At 40.4% G+C, this 24133-nt stretch overlaps 1 protein-coding gene across 2 annotated transcripts in view; it reads right to left on the minus strand.

Annotated features, from left to right (window-relative positions):
* Nucleotides 1-20030: 20030 nt before the first annotated feature.
* Nucleotides 20031-24133, minus strand: part of PITX2 (paired like homeodomain 2) — a 63026-nt gene continuing 58923 nt past the window's right edge. For both annotated transcript variants that reach the window (XM_033955544.1, XM_033955533.1), the window contains 2 exons: nucleotides 23450-23655; nucleotides 20031-21281 (listed from right to left, as the gene is read on the minus strand). In XM_033955544.1, the coding sequence (XP_033811435.1) occupies nucleotides 20718-21281; nucleotides 23450-23655 (770 nt within the window). In that variant the 3' untranslated portion in view covers nucleotides 20031-20717. The remainder of the gene's footprint in view (nucleotides 21282-23449; nucleotides 23656-24133) is intronic.

A 24133-nucleotide genomic window follows, 5' to 3' on the forward strand; every position in this document is an offset into this window, starting at 1 on the left:
AGCCAGCTTGGAGCTCAGGAGTCACATATGTATGCTAATAAACATCTGTGCTTTCTTCAAGTCTCTAAATTTTGTGGCTGTCCAAAGTGACCTTTCAATACCAATTCTGTATACCCAGAAATTCAGAGCTGGAGCCTGGACATTCATTCAATTTTCTATACTGTTCTCCCCAGGGAGTTCAGAACAGTTTACATGAGTTTTTATTCAGGTACTCAAGCATTTTTCCCTGTCTGTCCTGGTGGGCTCACAGTCTTTCTAATCTACCTAGAGTAATGGAGGTTTAAGTGACTTGCCCAGGGTCACAAGGAACAGCATGGGTTTGAACCCACAACCTTAGAGTGCTGAGGCTGTAGCTTTAACTACTACGCCACACTCTCTCCCCATGGCCTAGCACTGAATTTATAGGTATAATGCCAGTGGTGGCTGGCACATTGCTGATTGCTACGGCTGAATATTTTGTCCATGATGGCCAGTTATGTGTTGTACAGGATCATTCTGGGAAAGGATGGTGTTGGGATGCTCATGAGCATTAGGTTTATCAAAATTTCAGGGGGGGGGGGGGAGGGTGCTCTACAGGCTGAATGTTTGCCTAAGATGCCTTTTTTGCACAACTCCTGTTTCAACAATAATTGTGTGACCCAGTTGTTCCAAGTCTCTTGCTACACAGTTTCAGTCTATTTTGCAAAGATGGAACTGTCCAGGAAGCAGCACAAAGGATTTAAAAAAAAAATAAAAGAGAGAGATTTTTCTAGCTGGGCACTTGAGGTACCCAGCAGAGGTGTTGGGTGAGCTCTTCATTTGGATAGATAGAATCTTCTCTCCTGCCTCTTTTGTGCTGTCTGGGAGCAACTGAAAGCCTACTTGAACAACAATGAAAAGAAGATGCTCTCTCTACGAGGGATTGTGTATAACTAGAATTTGTCCTCACAAGAAGAAGACTGGGTTCTGATTTGGGAAGAGCTGCAGATCAAGTGAGGATGGTATCCTTAGAACCAAAGAGGTAATGGGGAAGGATAGCCAAAGACAGCCCTCAGCCAATGGCCATGGCAGAAGGAGAATTTTCTCATGGAGGGGAGTTCATATTGCATAGACTGAATCCAATGATCTAAGAAAGAGACTGGAACTTCTCTAGGCATGAGAACTGGGATTTGGGAAGAGATAATAGTTGCAAATGAGCTACAGGAATATACCAAGAAAAAAGAAGAGAAAGGGTGAAGAAAAATAGGTTATTCAAACATTCAGTTAAGGAACTGTAAACATTGCTGGATTGTCTGCAGAGGAGGAACTCTGTATTTATTTGTTCCAAGCTGGAGGTTCAGTTTCACCACTGTGTGCTGTAGATGTATTTATTACTCCCCCCCCCCCCCAATTGAAGAATGGAGAGCTAGGGAAGGTAGGATATCAAGAGGAGTAATATATAGGGGTTTGGAGAAGTGTATCTGTTCCACAAAAATACAAAAACTCAATTATGTGACTTTGGAATCCATGTCAATCAATGGGGATTTGCCTGGGGTCCTTACAACTAAAAAAAAAACCCGGCAAGGAAACTGTTTTGAAAACAGTCATTTTTTTGTTGGTCAGTAGTGAATAAAAAAGTAATAAGAAGAAAGAAAAACATTCTATCGCACCTTAGTTCGATTCCAATGCATTTCCTGTAACAAAATCCCAAACTTTGCCCCTTGACCCACAGAAGATAGTCCCTAAGTATGAAAACTTTAATGGTTTAATGCCTCCTCAGCAACCTAACTCCACACCAAGTTTGGCTGAGCAAGGTGCAACAGTTCAAAAGTCACCAAGGGCTGGACACATACATAAAGACAGAGGCCCTGATGCTCAAAACTTACTGTGTCTTTAACATTTGATGCAAAACCAGTTCTAACCGGTTTAGTGTACAAGCATTTTAGCTTCTGATGCACAAAAGGGCTCTGCATGGTATTTTCTGTACCTCATAGCAGCAACCGAGAATACTATGGAAATGTAGTACAATGAGCTCATTAATATTAAAATGAGCACCCCGGGCGATGCACAAAATGAAGTACCGACCTTTAACGCTCCAAAGTTATCAGCAGGTCTGGAGGTGCAGATAGTGTTGAACACAATATACACATGTGTTAAAAGCCCGTCTCAGGTGCATGCGTTAAAGGTGTGTCTCAAATGCTTTCATTAAAAGCGTATCGGCAGGTTTGTGGCTGCCAATTGCATGAGAGGTGGAAGCTAAAAAAATATACAGGATACATTCATCATACTATTTTTTTTTTAATTTACATGTTTTATTTTCTTTTCTTTTCAAGTATTTCTTTACAATCCTTCAATATAGTCTCACTGCTTTGCAATTACCGAGTCCCAACGTCTGGGAAGTTTCATTATTCCATCCAAGACACCTTTTTTGTTCAGTTGCCGAATAGCTCGGGTACTGGCGGAAAAAGCTCTTCCAGAGATGCAAAATGATGTCCAAGCATAAGGTTGAAGTCTGGTGGACTCATGTCTGGACTGTAGGGAGCATGACATAACACCTCCCAGACATATTTGCGTAGTTTTTCAATGATGAGTGTAGAGCTCCATCTTCCCCACAACCAAAAAAATTTTGATGAGCTCAATCAAAAGACAAACAAATGATGATTTTTGCTTATGATCATGAAAGCATCATCATCACAGACAATGTTCCATGTGGAAGAAGTGTCACAGCAGTGTATTATTGTGATTTTTTGCAAAAAATGCACAGAAAAATGTACAAAACCCAACCTCAGTTGTTCTTGGCTGGGCCACTCATTCTTCACGACAACACTTGCCCGCACATAGGGAATGTCGTCATTGAAAAACTATGCAAATACGGCTGGGAGGTGTCACCTCATGCTCCCTACAGTCCAGACATGAGTCCACCAGACTTCGACCTCCCCCCCCCCACCTTGTGTCATCATGGGAGACAATACAAAGCAAAAATTTTCTGTCTTCCCCCCACCAGGCTTCTGCCATCCAACACCCCCCCCCTGGGTCTACGCTTCCTGATAGTCTAGTAGGGTCCGTTGGGACATAGACAATGCTTATTCACTTTTGCCTATGGCTATGACCACATCCAATAGGACCAGCCATAACTTTTCTCCATAGTTTCATAGTACTGCAAGATTGGCTACATTGGATGCAGCTGCAGCCATGGACAAGAGCAGATCATTAATACTCTAGTCCAGGGGTAGGGAACTCCAGTCCTCGAGAGCCGTATTCCAGTTGGGTTTTCAGGATTTCCCCAATGAATATGCATTGAAAGCAGTGCATGCAAATAGATCTCATGCATATTCATTGGGGAAATCCTGAAAATCCGACTGGATTCCGGCCCTTGAGGACCAGAGTTGCCCACTTCTGCTCTAGTCCCAGTTGACTCCAGTTGGCCAACAGTGAGGTAGGCCTTGGATTGCACCTCTTTTTGTTTGTGAATGAGAAGAAACGACTGCTCATCCCTAGTCTGCATTTCGGGGCTCTCTGGCCCACCGAAGCGATACCAGCTTTGTTGCGCTTGTCATGGCCAGTGGCATAGTGAGGTTGAGTGGCGCTCCGGGCAGTGGTGCCCTTCCACCACTCTCTTCTCTGCCCCCCCTGCTCCTTCCCGACACCCCTGCCGCACATGCACCCCCTTCCCTTCCTGCGCACCTTTTTAATTTTCCAGATGCGAACAACATCACAAACTTGTAATGCTGCTCACGCAAAGAAAATGAAAAAGGTACAAGGGAAGGGGCACATGGCAGGGGGATCCGGAAGAAGAGGGGGAAGACAGAGTAGATCAGGCCTGCATAACTCCAGTCCTCATGGGCTGAATCCAGTCGGGTGTTCGGGATTTCCCCAATGAATATACATTGAAAGTAGTGCATGCAAATAGATCTCATGCATATTCATTGAGGAAATCCTGAAAACCTGGCCTGGCAAATGCCAAAGTTGTGCAGGCCTGGAGAAGAGGATGGGTGCTGGCACCCATACCAAGACCATACCCGGGACTGACTGCCCCCCCTTTACTAGGCCACTGGTTATGGCATCATTAGACTTTCTGGCCGCCAAGGCTTAGCTGTCCTAGCCCAGCTGCAATAATTCATAATGCCAAGTGTGGAAATAGAATAACTTAACAGCTGTTATAGAAAAAAAATTCCTCAGATGTAAGAAAGATGATAAGCTTGACATAACAGGCAATAATGCCCTCTTCTAATCAGGGCTTAAAGTGAATTACAGTTAACTCTGCAATTAATGCATTAATTGCAATTTTAAAAATTAATCATGTTACAACTTCTCCCATCGCCTCCAAACATCTCTCCTGCTCTTTTCCACTCCCACGCCCTATCCTTGCTACCCAGCATCTTGTCTCCAACAGCAATTTAACATCACCACCCCCAGAGCTGCCAAGTGGAACGACCCACTCAACGTGAGATTCAGGGTCCGCCTCCAGCCCACCCCATCCATTGTTCTGCCTTACCCTGCCTATTGATCCTCACTGACCCACCTGTTGTTCTGCCCCTGGCACAGTCGATTGGTGGCCAGAGGCAGAAGGAGTTGCCTCCCCCTACCGCATCAGCAGCAAAGGCCTAATTTCCTGTTTTCATGGGATTATCAACAACAAGAAATTACCTTTTATGAAGATCTTTCCTGCTGTTGCAGAATGGGGGTCTACTCAGCAGGAGATCCCAGCCCATCAGCGAGAGGGCGAGAGAGAAGATCCACAAAAGTAGAAGTCTCGATTTGGTAGGTCTGCCCCCCCCCCCCCTTAAAGATGGTTGTTGATCCCCACAGCAGTGGCTATATGCTGCCATAGTCTAGTCTGAAGCTTTCCCTTTGTCCTGCCTTCCCCATGCAGAAACAGGAAGTGATGTCAGAGGGAAAGTTTTGAAGCAGGCCATAGGCGGCATATGTGCAAAACTGTCACTGCTGGGGGTCCAACAGAAGATCACCTTTTTATAGGGCACCAACAAAACTATGGCAAAACTTTAAACCCTTTAGTCCAATGAAAATGAACTTGTACTTCAAGGTCTGAGGTTTGCATATACAACATTCAAAAAGTAAGCTCCTAGAGGTTTTTGTTGTTTTCTCAGCAACCACTTGGAATTTAAATGTGAAATGTTACAGCTTTATTTGTTGTCAATATATATGCTTATGTGCCAAGTGGAATGAGATTATCTTTAAATGCAGTGAAGTTACAGACTTTTAAGCTTGACCATTCCAGTGATTTTCATGTGTTCAAAATTGTTTCCACTGTAAAACTACCATTATTTAAAAAACAAAAACAGGGTACCAGCTTACTGTTAATGACATCATAGTGATGTAGACTTTTGCCTTGGGAGCACAGTTGGAGTCCTATCAAAAGCACCACATCGACCTTACACACATCTCTCTTCAGGGCTAGATGCACTAAAGTCTCCTATCGTCTAACGAACGTTGCTAAACAGGTTTGACTGGTTTAGTGACAGATTATATTTGCCAACATGCACAAATCGGCTCACTGCATGGTTTTCCATAGAATCACTCATTCTCATGCAAATGAGGGCATTAATATTAAAACCAGCCATCCGACTGATGCCCTAACTTAGCATGCCAGAATAAGATCAGAAAAGCCGACCAAGAAAAACTAGACCATGAAAAACTGTTGTCCCTATTCTGCATTCTATATCCCTATTCTGTTATCCCTATTCTGCCTGTTTTTTTTTTAATTTTCTCTATGGGCACAGATGTGTCCGTTAAAAAAATGGCCTGCTGTGCTGTGCCATGCTGCCCCCCCCCCCAACAACCCCGGTACCAAAAGAGGCAGGAGAGATGCCTACTCCCGCCTGCCTTGTCGACCCTCCCACCAAACTAACTGTCTCTCCAGCCCCCATGATGACCCCCCAAGACCCCAGTACTAAAAGAGGTAGGAGAGATGTTTTTATCTTTGAAAATGGCCTAAAAGGTCCTAAGGACCAAAACTTATACCTAACACATTTTCTTTTTTTTTAATTTCTTTATTCAGTTTTGCATATTACAACAAGTGTATCAGAAAAATTCATATAATCTTATAAATATACTCTTGATTTTTTTCATGAACACTTTAAGTACAATATATCTTATTTATATTCATATTTTATAATGATTTAAATATTATGTAATACATTTAATATATATGACAAATGTAAATAAAATAGAAAACCCCCCAATCCCTCCCTACCTATTTCAGAAAATCTAACCTAATACATCAAAATGTATTAATTAATTCATACATATTATGAGATAAATAAAATAATACCCACCCCCATGTTTGGCAGCTTTGAAAATTGACATTTTTCTTACTGGGTTTGTGGACATCTTGCCCAAAATGTCCAACTTCAGACTTAGGCATATTTTTAATTATGTCCCTCCCTGCGTCATCTGGAGTCAAGGGCCCCACTTGAGCTCACATAGGGCATGCCACTTAGGTAAGGGGTGGGTGGGAGGGAGCAATCCAACCGCCAGGCGCCAGAGAAAAGACTGAGGCTTCACTGCAAAGGATTTTAAATTTACAGCCTTCTGCAGATTGCTCCGCCCACCCCTGACAACCACCAATGACATCGGGAATGATGTCATAGGGGGGGGTCAGGAAGAGCTGGGAGAGAGGGTGGAGCAAGAGCTGGACTCCCTCAGGCAGCTGCCATGTTATTGACAACGTGTTTGGAAAACCCTCAGCGCTGGAACTTCTGTGTAGTTTGTTTTCTGATGGTTTTTTGTTCAATTTGTATATTAGCCTCAGTCGCCTTTGTCAACATTCCTTCTAAAAGAAATGCAGAGAAAACTGTCACCTAAAAGGTATCTTAACCCCTTTTACTATGCCACGGTAAAGGTTTCTACCGTGGCCACAAGCGCTAAATGCTCCGATGCTTATAGGAAATGTATGAGAATCGGAGCAGTGTCAGATCATTTAGGACTCTGGACCATGGTACAAACCTCTACCATGGCTTAATAAAAGGGGAGGAGAATCCCTACGAGCATCGGAACATTTAGCGCTCCTGGCCACGGTAGAAACCTCTACTGTGGCTTAGTAAAGAAGGGGTTAATTGGCAGCAAAAGTACTTTCCTGAAATTTGAAAGGGTGGACGGTGGCTAGGGTAGGTCCTGAGGATCGCCCAGACCCTTCCTGTTGATTAACATATTTTATTTACAAATTGAGCTGTGTGAACCAAGAACTGCGATGTAATTGAAATATAGAGACTAGATTTTAGTGATATTTATAACAAGCACTGGAGGAGGAAAATGAAGCCTTTGGATTATAAACGTTCTACATTTCTTTGTGTCCCAAAATAAGTGAATTATTAATCAATAAAGCTGAAATCCTATGTGGCTGAAGTACTAAGCTGGTGCAGCTAGAGGGCGCCCATTAGTATACTGGTCAGCATCCAAGGAACAATCTGTCCCGCAGAGAAAAAGATCAATAATCAAGCAGTAAGCATAAAGATGATTTCAAAGACAATTGTATTAGAGTATGAAAACAAGTCGCGAGATAAAAGGGCACCAGGTATAAATAGACATTTGCTAAATAAGGTCGTCTAATCCTTTCATTTGTTTAACTGATTTATTTAAACGCATAGTGCAACCACTAGCTCTTGAACGCCCTTGTTTAGCCGCCCAATCGTTCTTAGTTGATGGAATGTTGTAGAATACTATAAGCTTCTTTCACCCATGTTAGCCTTATATTTTTACCCATACCTTTAGAATTGAGTTTGCTCCAATATCATGCCCTGCTTTATGCTAAATAGAGCCGTGCATAAGCATAGATAGGTGTATATAGCTAGACATTTTAAACCAGTGGTCTCAAACTCGCGGCCCAGGGGCCACATGTGGCCCGCCAGGTACTATTTTGAGGCCCTCGGTATGTTTATCATAATCACAAAAGTAAAATAAAACAGTTTCTTGATCATATGTCTCTTTAGCTATAAATGACAATATTATTATTAAGACTTAGCCAAAGGGAAAGATTTATAAACTATAAAGAGTTTTACCTCATGCAAAATTATTTCTTTAATAAGACATTAGATATTTTTTTCTGAGGCCCTCCAAGTACCTACAAAACCAAATGTGACCCTATAAAGGGTTTGAGTTTGAGACCACTGGTTTAAACGAATTCCCAATATGAACATGTTCAGTTTATTTATTAAAATTATTTCCTTTCTCTCAAGCCTAGACATTTTACAACTACAACTGCTATTATTTATGATAATGAGATAATTATTATTATTATACAATATATCTCAAATGGATCCCCTACCTTGTTACTTTTGTTATAAAATGTGCACTAGGAGGTTAAAATGATGCCTCTCAATTTATCCATATTTTCATAGCAAAAGAATCGGTGTTGGCTCAGACATCCTGGGTCCTTTATTTACAGTATTTATTTCTTATTCATATATACAGGGGCCGCTGAAAAGTTCTCAGCCCAACCAAGAAGAGAATGATGTGGAGCTATGATACTTACAAGTTACTCCACACTTTTCTTGACACTTTTCGTTTCATTTCGTATCATTGAAACGAAAAGTGTCAAGAAAAGTGTGTAATAACTTGTGAGTGTCATTGCTCCACATCATTCTCTTCTTGGTTGGGCTGAGAACTTTTTAGCAGCCCCTCCTATAGTTCCAAGTTGATTTATAGAAATGTTAGGTGTGTTTTCAAGTAAACGTGCACTGATACACTGGGAATGCCAACGCATCCTGAACCAAGATGTACTGACTACCCTGCTAAACTCTTCTCATCCCTGTCTGGACATTATTTGTTCCGCATGTGTTCATGTATTGAAAGCTGTTTTTGTGTGTGTCCTAATGAGTTTTATTTGATATATGTTCAGACTTTCTGGTTTAAGATGTATAATTACCCATCCCTTAAATTATTTTCCCCTGCTGTTCATAGCTTTACATCTCCCAGAGCTCTGGTGGTTGTATTAAGTCTCTGGGGAGGATCAATACTAGTCCCAGCCCCTGCTTCATGAGGCTTCTAATTCTAGAAGGAATATTTAGATGCACCATATCAGAGTAAAATCAAAGAGGATTCTTATCCATTTGCGAGTTTTAACTGCCGGCTGAATGATATAAGTAGGTTCCATGACTCCCTTGGCATATTTCGAATAGGCACAGAACGGAAAACGACCTTCTTGTATGAAAGCTGGAAACAATAGTTCTATAATTTGACTGTTGAATAAACTGAACAGTGCTTACCAATCAAATAATATGCCAAACATTAAAAAAATTTTTGAAAGTGAAGGGAGACCTCAGTGCAGGATTGTTTAGTCAAACGAATGCAAGTACGTTCAATACTCATTTTCCCATGGAGCCATGGAGATTATATTTGAAACATCCTTTAAACAGCTAAAATACTAACTACTTGATCAGAAGTAGATTTATCTAAATGTCAAATTGACTTTTTATCAAGCTTGTCTGTTGCTCATTCTCGTTTTTTCATTTTGCTGTGCTGCATTTAACTTGTCACAGTTTGAAACTTGGAGGCCGTTTTTATTATAGGTCTGTACTACCTTTTCACAGCTGAAAATAAAAATTGCACCTGCTGTGCACCCCCCCCCCCCCCCACCCCCAGCAGCAGCAGCAGATTGTGAAAATACCAGGATGTGCGTATTGGCAAATCTGGTGCAATTTTTAACACCGATAAAACAGCGCAGGCTTGTAATTTAATTAGGTGGATTTGAGTTCTTCACTTATAGCTCAAGGCGATATTCGGGTACAGTGGGTATTTCCCATGGAGGTCGCAGCATCTAAGTTTGTACCTGATTGGATAGAAAATTCAGTGACTTGCTCAAGGTCGCAAGGAGCTTCAGTGGGATTTTGAAATGGATATCCCCAATTCTCAGCTCCCGGCTCTAACCAAGACTATTCCTAATAAAACAGTTCCCATTTAGCATAAGATGAGTTCCTTTAATTCTGATGGCAGCCCGTTTCATAATAACATCCTTACTGGAGCTCACTTTCCAGTTATTTTTGTGATATATAGTATGTGCCCTATGTGTATTAGTGGCTTGTACACTTTCTAATGTTCTGAGCTCCCTGGGGAGAATGGTATAGAACAGGAGTAGGCAATTCCGGTCCTCGAGTCACAGGCAGGTCAGGTTTTCAGGATATCCACAATAAATATGCATAAGAAAGATTTGCATCTCAAAGAGGCAGTGCATGCAAATCCATCTCATACATATTCATTGTGGATATCCTGAAAACCTGACCTGCTTGTGGTTTTCCAAGACCGGAATTGCGTACCCCTGGTATAGAAAATTGAATAAATAAATTTATAATGACAATCAGCATAGCAATACCCCTTTTTATTTAAAAATCAGAGGCGAGATTAAGAAGTAGGAGTCCTTTAAATAGAAATAATATTGAAGAGGTGTGTGTATTAAAGCAGCAGTAATTATGGGAAAATATTTCAGAAGAGTTTATCTGCAACCCAGTTGAGCTTTTACTCTTTTCATCTTAGCTGGGAAAAATCAATTTGTTATCACTATCACAAACCCCACTAATAAGTGGGATGGTAAGCTCTTCTGAACAGGGACTGTCTATTACAGGGGTCCCCAAAATCCCTCCTTGAGGGCCAAATCCAGTCGGGTTTTCAGGATTTCCCCAATGAATATGCATGAGATCTATGTGCATGCACTGCTTTCAATGCATATTGATTGGGGAAATCCTGAAAACCCGACTGGATTCAGACCTCAAGGAGGGACTTTGGGGACCCCTGGTCTATTGTATTGCTGCTTACGCCTTTCAGCACTATAGAAATAATAAATAGTAGTAGTAGTAGTAGGGATATTTATCTGCTGGTAAGGCTTATTAGATCATGATCACAGACTATAATCATAAAAATCCACAAACTTTTTTTTTTTTAAAAAAAAAGATTACTCACCTTCAGTGGGATTTTGGGCACTGATATGCCTCAAAAAAATTTTTAGGGTGTGATCTGTAACGGCCAGAGAGCAAATTCCCTGCTGTTATCTATTCATTGCAGTGTAGGAGGACTCTTCTTCACACCTCCTCCTAGCTTCTATTGGGCCCCTGGAAAAACTTTAGTGGTCAACTTATTTGAGACTTTTAGTAGCCTGTTACTCAGCAAGATGGACCCAAATAAATTGTGGATGCTGCTGTACTGTTTATCAGCATGTCATGCAGTTATGGCAAGGACACGGTTAGATTAGGAGTATGGCTTGGACTGAAGAAGAAGGCGGAGGAGATTAGTTCTATTTTTTTAAGTGGATCACATTTTTTAGATGAAAACCCTTTTTTGTAAAAATGAGGTGGGACATTTCACTTGGTTCATGAGTGAACTTCTGTAAGTTACAAGATTGTTGGTTTTTGGGGTTTTTTTTCACATTTATCATGCTTTTTGAAAAATCACATTATGGTAAGTGTGTTGTGTATATGGTATCCCCCTTTCTTGTATTTTTCGTCTCTCTACTCAAACCACTGTTCCTGAGAACTGTATCTATTTTGATCCTGACTATGAAACAGTGGGTTGCTTTGGTCTTATCTCTGCCAGCATTATGGCGTAGTTAATTGAAGGACGGAAGATGCCTTTTTTTTAAGGCATGAATTACAACAACAAATACACTTTATAACTCAAAAAGGAAAGAAGAAACGAGAAGGAAAATAATCTAAGGGACTCCTTTTACAAAGGTGCGTTAGGGCCTTAACGCGCAGAATAGCACCCGCTAAAATTCCACACGCGCTACCCGTTACTGCCTCCTCTTGAGCAGGTGGTAATTTTTCAGGTAGCGCGCGCTATAGTACGCGCTAATCCGGTGCGTATGCTAAAAACGCATCTTTGTAAAAAGAAGTCCTAAGAATCTGTCGCCTATTGCAGTTTGTAATGCAATTTCTAATCGAGGGTTCACTGTGGACTGTGGAGAGAAGCTGTGAATCTGGCAGCCCCAGGCCTGTTCTCATAGATAAAGACCCCCAAGAGATATCGTGGCATCCCTGCACAGCCCCCCGAGGACAGCACAATTTGCTAACAAATTTAAAATGATACATTCCCCCTCCCCCCCAACAAATTCGGGATCACCTACCTTCTATCATTTTGCCAGATAAGAAAACACAAATGGATTGAATGGTCAGGCTTCTATGCAGCCACCTGCTGTAACCTACAAGGTGATCATCTCAGCTTCTAAATTGATGTTTATACCGATGAAAAGAATACAAAAGAAGATTTCGAGAAGCTCTCCGTGATTCTGTTGCCCAACCTTTTATACTTTTTTAAAAAAATGTATTGCCTCTCAACTCCTAGCATAGCACACAATTTATCCATGCCACCCCCATCCCCTCCCCAACGGTAGATAAACATCTCAGAGACAGAGTTATAAATCAGTTGCAGACACTGACAGGCTTTAATTTCTCTCCCAGATATTACTCATGGTTTGGCAAAGTGCTACTGCACTGCACCGCTCGCATTTCCACAGAGATTAGTCCGATGTCCTGGAGGCGATGAGAGCGAGGGACTCTTGGACTGTGCCACCCACCTTGGAGTAAATCTCAGGTCTGTTTTCATTGTACCTGCACACAAGAACACCGCCAAAAAAACAAAGCAGCTTCCTTGCATGTCTACGTTGTCATCGTAGGGTTTCAGACTAAAAGAAGGGTGGGAAATGTATGTGGTACTCTGCATATTCTTTAATCAAAGCGGGCAGGGTGGTTTTTTTTTTCTGGAATGCAATTTCAAGCAAATGTGAGTGAACATATCAAATTCAAGTTTCAAGTTACACGCACTTTTTACACACATACACACACATCATATTTACTCTTTACACACACACACACGCGTGTGTGTATGTGTGTTTATGTGTGTGTGTGTGTAAACAGTAAATATGATATGTGTGTGTGTAAATATGATGTGTGTGTATAAAAGGAAAACTTTTTAAAGTATAAACCAGAAAGTTATATGCCTGAAGTAATCAGAAAGATGATTAAATAGAACAGCTCGCTAAAACGCTTACATTGGATGCTGTATGATTCCCACAGGTCCTCTCATTTCAGTTCAAGGACAGTTTCTCTTCCTGTTCAGTCACCATGGCTCTAAAGTGGATTTCCTCACCACACACCCGCTGAGAAGAGAGAGCTGGACTAGTCCTCCTTATCAAGGAAATGTTAACCTATCACTTTTCCCTAAGTATAAGCAGAAAATTGTAAAGAACAGAGAATGTTTCTGAAATGATCCTCCACTGAGTTCTGAGCAAAAGGTATGACAAAGAGATTCGCTCGGTGGTGCCACCCCACCTACAGATCCATGGCATCATGAGCAGAAGGTAGCACTGCCATCCAAGCCATTCTCCCCAGGGCTTCTGCTGGAAGCCAGTAATGGTTGCCACTGGGTCCATAATCTACTAGGGGGTGCTGAAAAGTTCTCAGCCCAATCAACCAACTTCCTAAATTCTGAGTATTAGTTTGCCACCGTAGCTGAAAAGTGTTTTCTTATTGAAAAAGTCATTTTTTTTTTTCTTTTTCATTTTTACATTATTTCAGATCATTGACAGAACCATATCCACGTCATTCTCTTCTTGGTTGGGCTGAGAACTTTTCAGCACCCCCCTCCTAGCTATCTGGCACGTTGAAAATAAGCCTATATCTTCCAGAAAACATTAAAGCCTAATGATTATGCCACAGATGGAAAGAAAATCTCAGATACTAATTACAAGTTAATCAGTGCTATCATATCATCGCTTGCAAATTATTGTCAGAAACTGTTTCTGTAAATCTGTCCATGCACGAATATTTAAACGTTTTCACTCTTATGTGTATATATGTAAAAAATACCAATCTGTTGAAATACAATCAGGAGCCATGCAAATATTTACACTGAAGTAGTGTAAGTGTTGTTATCTCTAAGGGCTCCTTTGCCGCGCGCCCTAGACCTTAACGCCAGCATTGAGCTGGTGTTAGATTTTCCACGTAGCGCGCTGTGTAGCATACGGTAATTTCCTGCATGTGCTAAAAACGCTAGCACACCTTAGTAAAAGGAGCCCTAAGTCTGTTACACAACAAAAGTACCTGTAAATACTGGGGGAAAAAAAATCTATTATTTATTTAAAATGTATTGCCGGCGCTGCCAGTCTAAGCAGGGTAATACTAAAACACACGTAATAAAATCCATAACAGAAAACTGTATATAACAAAACATCAAATAAAAAAACAATGAAAATCTGTAGCAGCAATTACGGTCAAATAAATAAGTAATCTTTAAGCTGTTTCCTGAAATGAGCAAAATTATTGATACTATCAAGTTCAAAGGGAATTCTGTTTGGACAATAATGGACCAGCCAAACCTTAGTCAACAAAACTAAGTAAAATGCGGGTGTACTTTTTATAGACAAGATCACATCCTCGGTTGCTCATTTTGTTAGCTTAAAAAAAAACAACTGAGGAAGATATTGTCAAAAGCTTTGGTTCACAGTGCTCTTTGATCGACATATTTCCAGACGAATTTCCTTGAACTACTGTCTGCTTACAGACGGAGCCCATTCTAATATCGGCGAAGATGCCTGTTTTGATCTCCCCTTCCCCACAGATTTTTTTTTTTTTGCGTCAACAAATCAAATAAAAATTTTTTTATTCCAAACTGATTTGTGGTCCCAAAAGAGGACAATATGGAAATGCCTAGTGTGATAAGAACTTATCTGACTAGCCAGCTACGTGTTCATCTGCTCCTATCCCCTTGCGGTTGAAACAAGAAAAAGCAAGCACGACTTGTGGAACCAAGCACTACAACTACACCAGTGGTCTCAAACTCAAACCCTTAGTGGGGCCACGTTTTGGATTTGTAGGTACTTGGAGGGCTGCAGAAAAAAATAGTTAATGTCTTTATTAAAGAAATGACAACTTTGCATGAGGTAAAACTCTTTATAGTTTATAAATATTTCCTTTAATAGTTAAAGGAAAGATTTATAAACTATAAAGAGTTTTACCTTAAGCAAAATTGTCATTAACTATTTTTACTGCGGTCCTCACATTTAAAGTTTAATATCTTTCCTTTCTCAAAACTGACATATTTCAATTACTATATTGAAAATAAAATAATTTTCCCTACCTTTGTTGGCTGGTGACTTTATTTTTCTGTGCTTTCAACTAAGTTTCCAGGGCCTTCTTGTCCTTTGACTGGTTTTCTCTCCGTCTTCACTTTCTGCCTTGCATCCATCTTTGGCATTAACTTAATATTCAATTTTTCTGCTTTCTTTTCAAAATCTACATTTCCATGTCTTACCTTCTCTTCTATCTCTCTTCTTCCATCCCTATTTCCATGGTTTGACATCTCTTTCTTTCCTTTCTCTCCCTCCCTCCCTCCTTCCTTCATTTCCCCTGGTCTGGCATCTGTCTCCTTCCCTCCCCCAACATTTTAGTTCTTTCACCCTGCCCCCTTCTTTCTTTTTTTTCTTTCTCCATGCCTGCCCTTTCTTTCTATATGTCTGTCTTTCTCTCTCCATGCCCCTTTCTGTCTGTGTCCCGTCTCCCTTCTTTATTTCTATCTCCCTGTCCCCCCCTTTCTTTCTTTATTTCTCCCTGCCCTCCCCCAAACCACCAGCATTGGGGAACAGGCCGCCACCGCCACAATAGGGAAACAGACTAGCGCCGAGGTCTTAGTTCTCCCTGCTTATCTTCCCCAGCGCAGGGCCGACCAATTCTCACCACCCGACGTCAATTCTGCCATCCGAGAGGAAGTTCCGGGCCAGCCAGGCAGCGATTGGCTGGCCCGGAACTTCCTCTCTGAAGTTAGAATTGATGTCGGGTGGTGAGAATTGGTCAGCTCCGAGCTGGGGAAGATAATAGTCCCTGGAGGGCCGCATGCGGCCCAAGGGCCGCGAGTTTGAGACCGCTGAACTACACTATCCGTATAACAACAAAAATATTCAATACACAACTGCAAATGTTAATTAAAACGAATTAGTAACTGACTGATCTGTTGAGTATTTAATGCTCTTGTTTCTGGTTATCCGATGTGGGTCAGAAACGTGAATAAGTCAATCTTCACGCCTTTATCCTGGAGCTCTAATTTAAGAGGAAAGGGGGTGATTAGCCAAAGCTGAGGAGTGGTTTAACAGACACCCAACACCACATACCAAGACCTCCCAGCCCAGCTCTCACAGGAAGCTAATTTTCTCCAAAGACATCAGGACAGTACATTCAATGTTAATTGTCCTATAACAAAGAATCCTAAACCCCAAACTTTAGAAGAATGATCGGTAATTTATCAATAGGATTCATATTTGTTAGAAAATAAAGCGCAGGATGAGGTGACACCGTGAGCTGCTTTCACGCTGGTGTAATAACAGGAAAGCTGAGGTCTTTTGATTTGCAAACAAATAAAAAAAAAATACAGTACATATTAATAATTAAAAATATTGAAGTTCTATCTTACCTGCATTATCTTTCTACTTGCCCTGATCTGAGGAAATAAAAAGTAATTAACATAGAGCAAAGCCCCAATCATGAATATTTCCAAATTATCACTGGAAATATTCCTGTGTAAAAGCGAATTTTTCTTCATGCGTTCTTATCCTCTGTGTTATGGGGTGAGTTAACATGTAACACCATGATAGCCTTGAAGCTACGTGCGGGGTTTTTTTTTGTAATTTGTCAGCCCAAACTTTAAAATATACATTTTCGCCATTTGAATTTTTTTCACCCCCTCGTTTTTTCATTGACCGATGCCTAAGAACAATGTTTAAATTGCATCCCCAATATACCTCGGGCACAAAGCAGACGATTTCTACGGTGAGAATCAAAATCTGCTAATTGACCGAAACAGAGTCTTATTCCATTGTAAAAAATTCGGAGGCCTAAATAAATAAATGAAATGAAATGACAGTGATCGAAAAACAATGGGATAATAAACACGTCTTGTGTGCACCTTGTCCCGCTATACTTTCATTCACACAGAACATGGCTTGGCCTCTTTTTTTTTTTTTAACTCTATTTTGGTTTTCTTAAATTATAGCAATCTTTTTCTCCATAAAGGTCAGTTCCCCAGTAATAATAATAATTAAAACAAAGAAATAATTATCTTGCATTCAGCCCTGGAACCACCAACCTTACCCATCCACCCCCCTTTTACCTGCAATGTGTGCTCAGATTAGCAAACTTGCCTGCCATCTCTGAAGACCATCAATACAAATTCTACATTCTGGAAAAAAAAAAAAGATCCCTTCCTATTCAGTTACCCTCTTTTGAAGCAGAAGAAAGAACATATTGGTAGACTCCAGAGTCAGTGTCGCACTGCAGAACACCGTATGTACGTATGTGGTGGCTTCTGCTGTGTTCTTCTTGTTATATGGCTCTACCGGCTGCGACTGAGAGTCTGGGCTGAGAGGCAGCTGGGAAGGAGGCACACTCCCTCCTCTGCCTTTTTTTTTTTTTTTCTCTCAGTGCTTTTTAAGCCCAGGGATGTGGATTGGGAGCCAGACACCATTGTTTGCTCACCCTCCGAGTGTGTTTTTTTGGGTCATCCATTATTATGATCTGCCTGTTTTATAGACTCTTTGGGAAAGGCTAGGCACACTTCGGGTTGCGTAATTTATGAGTTTTTGTAAGGGCTGAAATCTTTCAAGGCTCTGTTTATTTGACCATTAAATTTTTTTACTATTCAAAAATTGTTGTAACAGCACGCCCTTGGTCCCCCCCCCCTTATAAATTAAAAGATCGATAAGTATAGGGCAGAATGAAATCTATGTTTATTTTTTTTAATCAAATTAGGCCTAGCGATGCTGAGTATTCAAAACTTCATACTTAGAATAAGAAAATCAAACTGTATTTGAATAATTTGTGTTTGATTAGAGACGCCCTGTAATGCTGCAACTTGATAGAACGGTAATTAACAAAGTTTCTTTTCGCCCTCAAAAACCGGAATGGTAGTCATCCTATGAAGAGCTGTACAGATGTTCCAGGCAGAAAAGTTTAGGTCATCTTAATCTATATTTCAAAACATATTTGTGTAACAGTAAAGTAGCACATCAGAGTACTGGACTTTGGGGTTTCCTCTAGGGACAAGCTTCCCCCCCTTGTATATACTATCATATCCAAGCATTTCACATCCTCTTTAGTCATAAATAAATAAATGCATTGTTTTCAGGATTTTAGAATCTATTAGTTCGAAAGCAAAAGAGAAAAATCACAAGAGACACTAAAAAGATCTCACCAATAGAACTCCTGATTTTGGGGGGATGGGGGGAGGGGAGTCATGAAAAAATAGAAACGGATGCCCAGTGTCAATTTTTTTAACAGTAAAAGTTTCTTCTGCCCGACCACCCTCTGCGGTACCAGCCAAGAATCAGCACCTTCTAGATTGCTTCGGTTGATTATTAAACCTTGACCCACCAGATCCCTTTTTTTTTCTTTCTTCCAGACACTTGGGTGAGATCCAAACCCCTTCCTATTTTGAGGCTGCCTTTTTTTTTTTTTTGTTTTGTTTTATGAAATCATTTTCCCTTCCTTACCTCTATTGTGCTCCCTTTGTACAGTTCTTTAATAGCAAAACTCTCTTCCGGCTTCTGGTTCCAGCCAGTGCTCCCAATCCACACTTTTCTGTTTCTCCTGCTCTGTTCCCAATCTCTTCTCTTTACCAAACACGGAAAAAAAATAAAGGGAACACGACCTTCCGGAGGCGCTTTTCTTTTCACCGCTGCATGGCACCCTTGGGTTAGCAGTCTCACAAAGTTAATGAACAAACGATCTCATAAAACAATAAAGGTTGATCTTGGAGCTCTGTTTTCAAAGTGCCCACAGGGCCCCCAAGTACAGAACAAGGGTTTTACTGTAGCATTAATGTTCCAGGAGAGAGAGACACCCACAGATTTTGGATTAGACCTCTTTACCACTAATTAGTTTCTCTCTCTCTCTCTCTCTCTCTCTAAAATTGTGACTAACGTCCACTGTTTTGCACAAATATCTGGACCCCAAATTTTCCCTCAGCCTCCTTGTGTTTAGTTAATTGAATGTTGTATATAATATAATAAACAGAGCTTCTTCATATCTACAAGTGGGGTGCTGAAAAGTTCTGGGCCCAACCAACTTCCTGCCACTGTAGCTGAAAAGCGTGTTAGTTTTGCAAAGTGCCAATTTGCAGACTCTGAATGCCATAAACTAAAAAAAAAAACCCCAACAAAAAAACAACAGTCTTTTCAGCTACAGTGACAAAATAACATCAGATTTAGGAAGCTGGTTGGGCCGAGAACTTTTCAGCCCCCCTGTAGTTTGTTCTCCAAATGATCCGTCCCGCGTTTGCACCCTGGCCTAGCCTTTGATGGGCAAGTCTTGCTGATTGGCTTCGTTGTTCTGCAGTTTGAAGTGTATAATCCGGTATAATTTCAGCAACAAGCTAAATCTACAGTGAATGGGTCAACTCTAAGTAACAGAAAACACAGGGGGCACGACCTTTTCTTCAACTACATAGTCCTGCACAAGTTGCCGAAAACCCTGTTTGTGTCAGGATGCTTGTACATGTGGACACATCTTTTCGAACTTGTGTTGTTTTCAGACCCTTTGTATTTACAATTTCTAAATTGAGGAACTTTTTTTTTTTTTAAATGGGATCAATCCATTGTAAATAAGGACATGCATTCGTTTTGTTATTTTTCTAACGCACCTGGGAACAAAATAGGTCATCCGCACAGCTCAGCAGTTATTTGAATTTTTAAAAAGTAATCTAAAATAAACACGATTTTATATGCTTTTCAGACTGGATAACGATTGGATTAATAGCACAGTTGTTGCTGGAGTTTACAGCTGTGCTCCATAGAATATGCACTGGTAGTATCAGATTTCCACAAATCACTATAATTTATACCTGGCTGTCATGTCCCATGCAATCAATCAATCCAGTTTTCTCCTGGAAAAGGGGATAGAAGGATATAAATAGAGGATTACTGCACAGGTCCTGGACCTGTTGGGCCACCGCGTGAGCGGACTGCTGGGCACGATGGACCTCGGGTCTGACCCAGCGGAGGCATTGCTTATGTTCTTATGTTAACTTGAAGGCCCATGCCGCCGTGCAATTTTATGTTCATAAAAAGGACCAAGACAAGAGAATATGTAGGTACATTTTACTCCCATGAAATAAAACACATTTTTTTCAGGTCTGTTGAAAAGTAAAACGATAATATTGTACGAAATATTGTACACAGGGCATGTTTTACATTTACTTTTTTTTTTTTTTTTCAGAAACATCATTGCATCCACCAGAGGTACTATTCTAAAACTGATATTCACACGTTTGGTTTCCTTATAATATGTTAAAATCATTATTACAGTGTCGCATTTAGTATGTACAATCCCTTGCTCGCAAGCGAAAAAAAAAAAGTCCTACTCCTGTGTTGATGTGCTTTAAAAACACATCCCTGATATGACTAGCAAACTGCTCATATAAAATTATTTTGACATTTCGATATATACACATCCTCTCAGTCATTATTATGTTAACAATGCTAAACTTAATAAAAATAACAAGCTTATAGTAACATTAAAATGTCATATTCAGTCAAACATTTGTCCATATACATATATTGACTTCCTTTATACCTGTTTGGGAATACTTTTCTTGGAAGATGCCAGAAACCATAGACACTCCTTTTGAAGACAAAAGAAACATCTGATTTCAGAGGATTTCCCTTTCTCTCTCTCTCTCTCTCTCTCTTTTTCTCTAGTAATGTGTCTCAGTTTATTTAGGGACTTTTTTTAAATTATTATTCCCATTCAGTATATATTATGGGTTAGAATTCACACTGGTCTGTCCACAGCATACTGGCATGCACTCAGGTTGGAGCCTGGGTTCTGAACACTGGCATATCCAAAACTGGAGTGTTGCTTGGCTTTGAGTCTCAGGCTTGCTAAACTGGAATTGCATGTGTCCCTGTACACATAAGGAGGCGTCGGAGGGGCGTAGGGACAGGCCGACGTGGGCACTGCAGAATTCAAAGAAGGGTTGCTCAGGTTGTTCAAGTTATTCAGGGTGTTGAGGCTGGAACCGGGGACGCCAGTCACCGCCGAGGGCACCATGCTTGAAGACATACTCATGGAGGAAATGGAGTTTGGCGGAGAGAACATGCTCTGAGAGGACAGGGGGTTGACATTCATAGAGTTGAAGAAAGGAAAGCTTTTAGTGGAGAGGGAGGCTGACGTGAGGCCTTTGGCTGCCCAGTTGTTGTAAGAGTAGCCAGGGTACATGTCGTCATAAGGTTGCATTAGACTATTGAACTGCGGACCAAAGCCGTTCTTACATAGTTCAGCCTGCTGGTTTCTTTCCCTCTTTCTCCACTTGGCTCTGCGGTTCTTGAACCAAACCTTGGAAAGAGAGAAAAAATTGCAAACATAACATTCAGATCTGTCAAGCCTTTTCAAAACGAAAAATCATCCGGATTAATATAATTCAAAAATTATAGCGTACTAATAAGGCAAGGAAATTAATATCAGTAATGATGATTCAATTTAGGTACTTTAACGATTGCCAGATTTATGCAAAGGAAATGCTCCCTTGACATACAGATGTATGCACATCATGCTTGCAGTGCGGTCTCCACAATAACTTGCCTTATAAAGTTCAAAGGCATAGAAAATAATTCTCCCCCCTGACTTTTAAGTCACGAAAAGAATGCATTTGGTGATCAAGAAATGTATAATGTAGTTGCTTGTTTAAAGGCCAACTTTGTTTTGCATCACAGTCTGCCAGGGTTTTTTTTAAAACAGAACTTTTTACAAGTTGCAGTTTGCTTTCATTATCCCGCTTGTGTACATACACGTTCCATAAAAGTGTGCCGCTTTTCTATTTGCCCAGCAGAGCAAAATCCCCATAAAGGGAAAGAAATGCAAATAAAAAAAAAATAGATTGCAGTTTCCATTAAACCAATCTTAGCCAGAGTTTGACTAATACATCCTATTTTCAATAATAAACTGCGAGTATTTGCCTTAACAACTCGTAAAGATCCTCTGGTGCTAATTATCGTTACCCGAAGTAGGCTTTTGAATCAACTTGTCCTTAGTCGCATTCTGGCAAAAGTTTACTTTCTAAGTAGGTGCCAAGCTGCTTAACCAAGTGCTAAATGGGACAGTGGTTCCTCCCTCTCTAGACAAAGCAGAAATCGTGCGCCTTTTTTTTCAAATATTCACAATCCACATCCTAGTGTCTGCACAGGGTCAGCCACCCGCCTCAAGAGCAGCTTTTGTGTATTGGAACGGTTCCTGAGGCCCTCGTGTATTTACATAAATGATGCTTTTACATTTCAAATCTGTTAACTGTGCAAATTAATACTTTTGCATCACCCCGCTAGTTATGAGCGGTAACATAAATGTGTGTGCACATTATTTTTCAACCAAATATGCACATGTACACACAATTGTATCCATTTTGCAAATTATAAGCTTAACTGAACATTTTACTGTTTTACTGTTTTTTCGCCCTCTGAGGATTACATATATTAAAAATAGTATCTATTTAGCAGAACTTGACTTTACTTTTCTATGAGTGCTCAGACCAGAAATCAATTAATATAGGGAAAGCATTCACACAATTTCTCCCCCCCCCCCCATCGTCCGAATAACAAAGAAACCAACCATAAACAGATGGATTCTTGCAATTTTAAACAAATCACACTATTCATACGACTCTCTGATTAAATTAAGCCTACAAGAAAACAATCTAACTTTAGGCACCTATTTAATTAAGTTTTCATCAATCTATATACAACGCACACATTTTCCGGCTGCTTCCTAATTTTTAAAACCGCTCATAGTTTAAATTCTATTTTCTGTATTTTTTTTTTTTTATAAACTTCCACTGAGCAAATTAACTGTACGCCAGAATGAACAGAAACGGGAACATTAAACTGCACGGATTTTAATTGTGGCTAATATTTGCAAACCATAAACCTTACCTTTTACAAAACGAAGGCCACACACTTATTTACTGCTTTGCTCAACCGAAGCCCTGAAAATCCGCCTGTGGTGTAAATCCAACTGTCCCCAGTGTTTTCAACATACATTAAAATATACATTTAAAAAATCCTCACTTTTTTTTTTGTTTTATTTCTCCCCTGGGGCTAAAAAATATTTCTGGCCTTTTGGGGGGGGGGGGGAGAGAAGTATCTTTAAGCTCTGAAATCACTACCCGCGATGAAGGAAAAGAAAAAATCATGGAGGGAAAGTGAGCTCTTAGCTCTTCTAGACCTATTGTGTACCCTGTAGCTCTTTACTCCCCGAGCTGGCGCAGGTTGAAGCCTGTTGCAGAGTCAGCACTCATACAGTGGGAGGAAACAGCTCAGTGTGAGGTCTTAATAAGGAACAAATGAAAGAAAAGGATCCTGTAACTGGAGACGAGCAAGGCATATGCCATTTCGTTCCAAAACTCAGATATTTATTGTATTTTTTATTTTTGTTGCCCTCTTTTTTTAAATTCTCCTCTCGACCCTTTGATTTTTTTTTTTTTTCCCCCCAATATTGTTGTTTGTGCTACTTACCCTAACTCTGGCTTCGGTGAGATTGGTCCAGACGGCGATCTCCTCTCTAGTGGACATGTCCGGGTAGCGGTTCCTCTGAAACGTGGCTTCCAGTTCCTGCAGCTGCTGGCTGGTGAAGTGAGTCCTTTGCCGGCGTTGCCTTTTCTTCTTCGATGGATCTTCTGCTCCATTGTCTTCGTTTTTACTTTGCTGGTTTTTTTCTTTTTCTGCAAAGCATAAGTTAAGAAGGACCATTACTATCAAGCCAGGTTTTTTTTTTTTCCTGTACAGAAGGTGTTTTAACACTAATTATATATGGAGAGCTACATCATAAGTGATACAAAGTGATTTTTAAAAATTAATACAATATCTAACACAAATAAAAAACAACATTGGTCGTTGTAGATCATCATAATTTCCATTTACAAAACTGATGCCATAAAAGTGAAAAAAAAGCTCACTCCATCCAACGTATGGATTCAATTTTCTACACTAAGAAAAAAAAACACAAAACCAATTATGTCTTACAAATAACAATCAGAATAGTAATAACTTTTTATCGTCAGCATAATAAATTATGGTTCCTCAAGGAATTTCCTGTTTCTTATTAAAACTTGGCAGAGGGGACGGAAAGGAAAATGAACTACTCTGGCGGCCAGTCCAGGCGAGAAAGATCCATGACTTCTGATCTAAGAGAAAACCCTT

The sequence above is a fragment of the Geotrypetes seraphini genome, chromosome 1 (assembly GCF_902459505.1).
Source record: "Geotrypetes seraphini chromosome 1, aGeoSer1.1, whole genome shotgun sequence".
Taxonomy (NCBI): domain Eukaryota; kingdom Metazoa; phylum Chordata; class Amphibia; order Gymnophiona; family Dermophiidae; genus Geotrypetes; species Geotrypetes seraphini.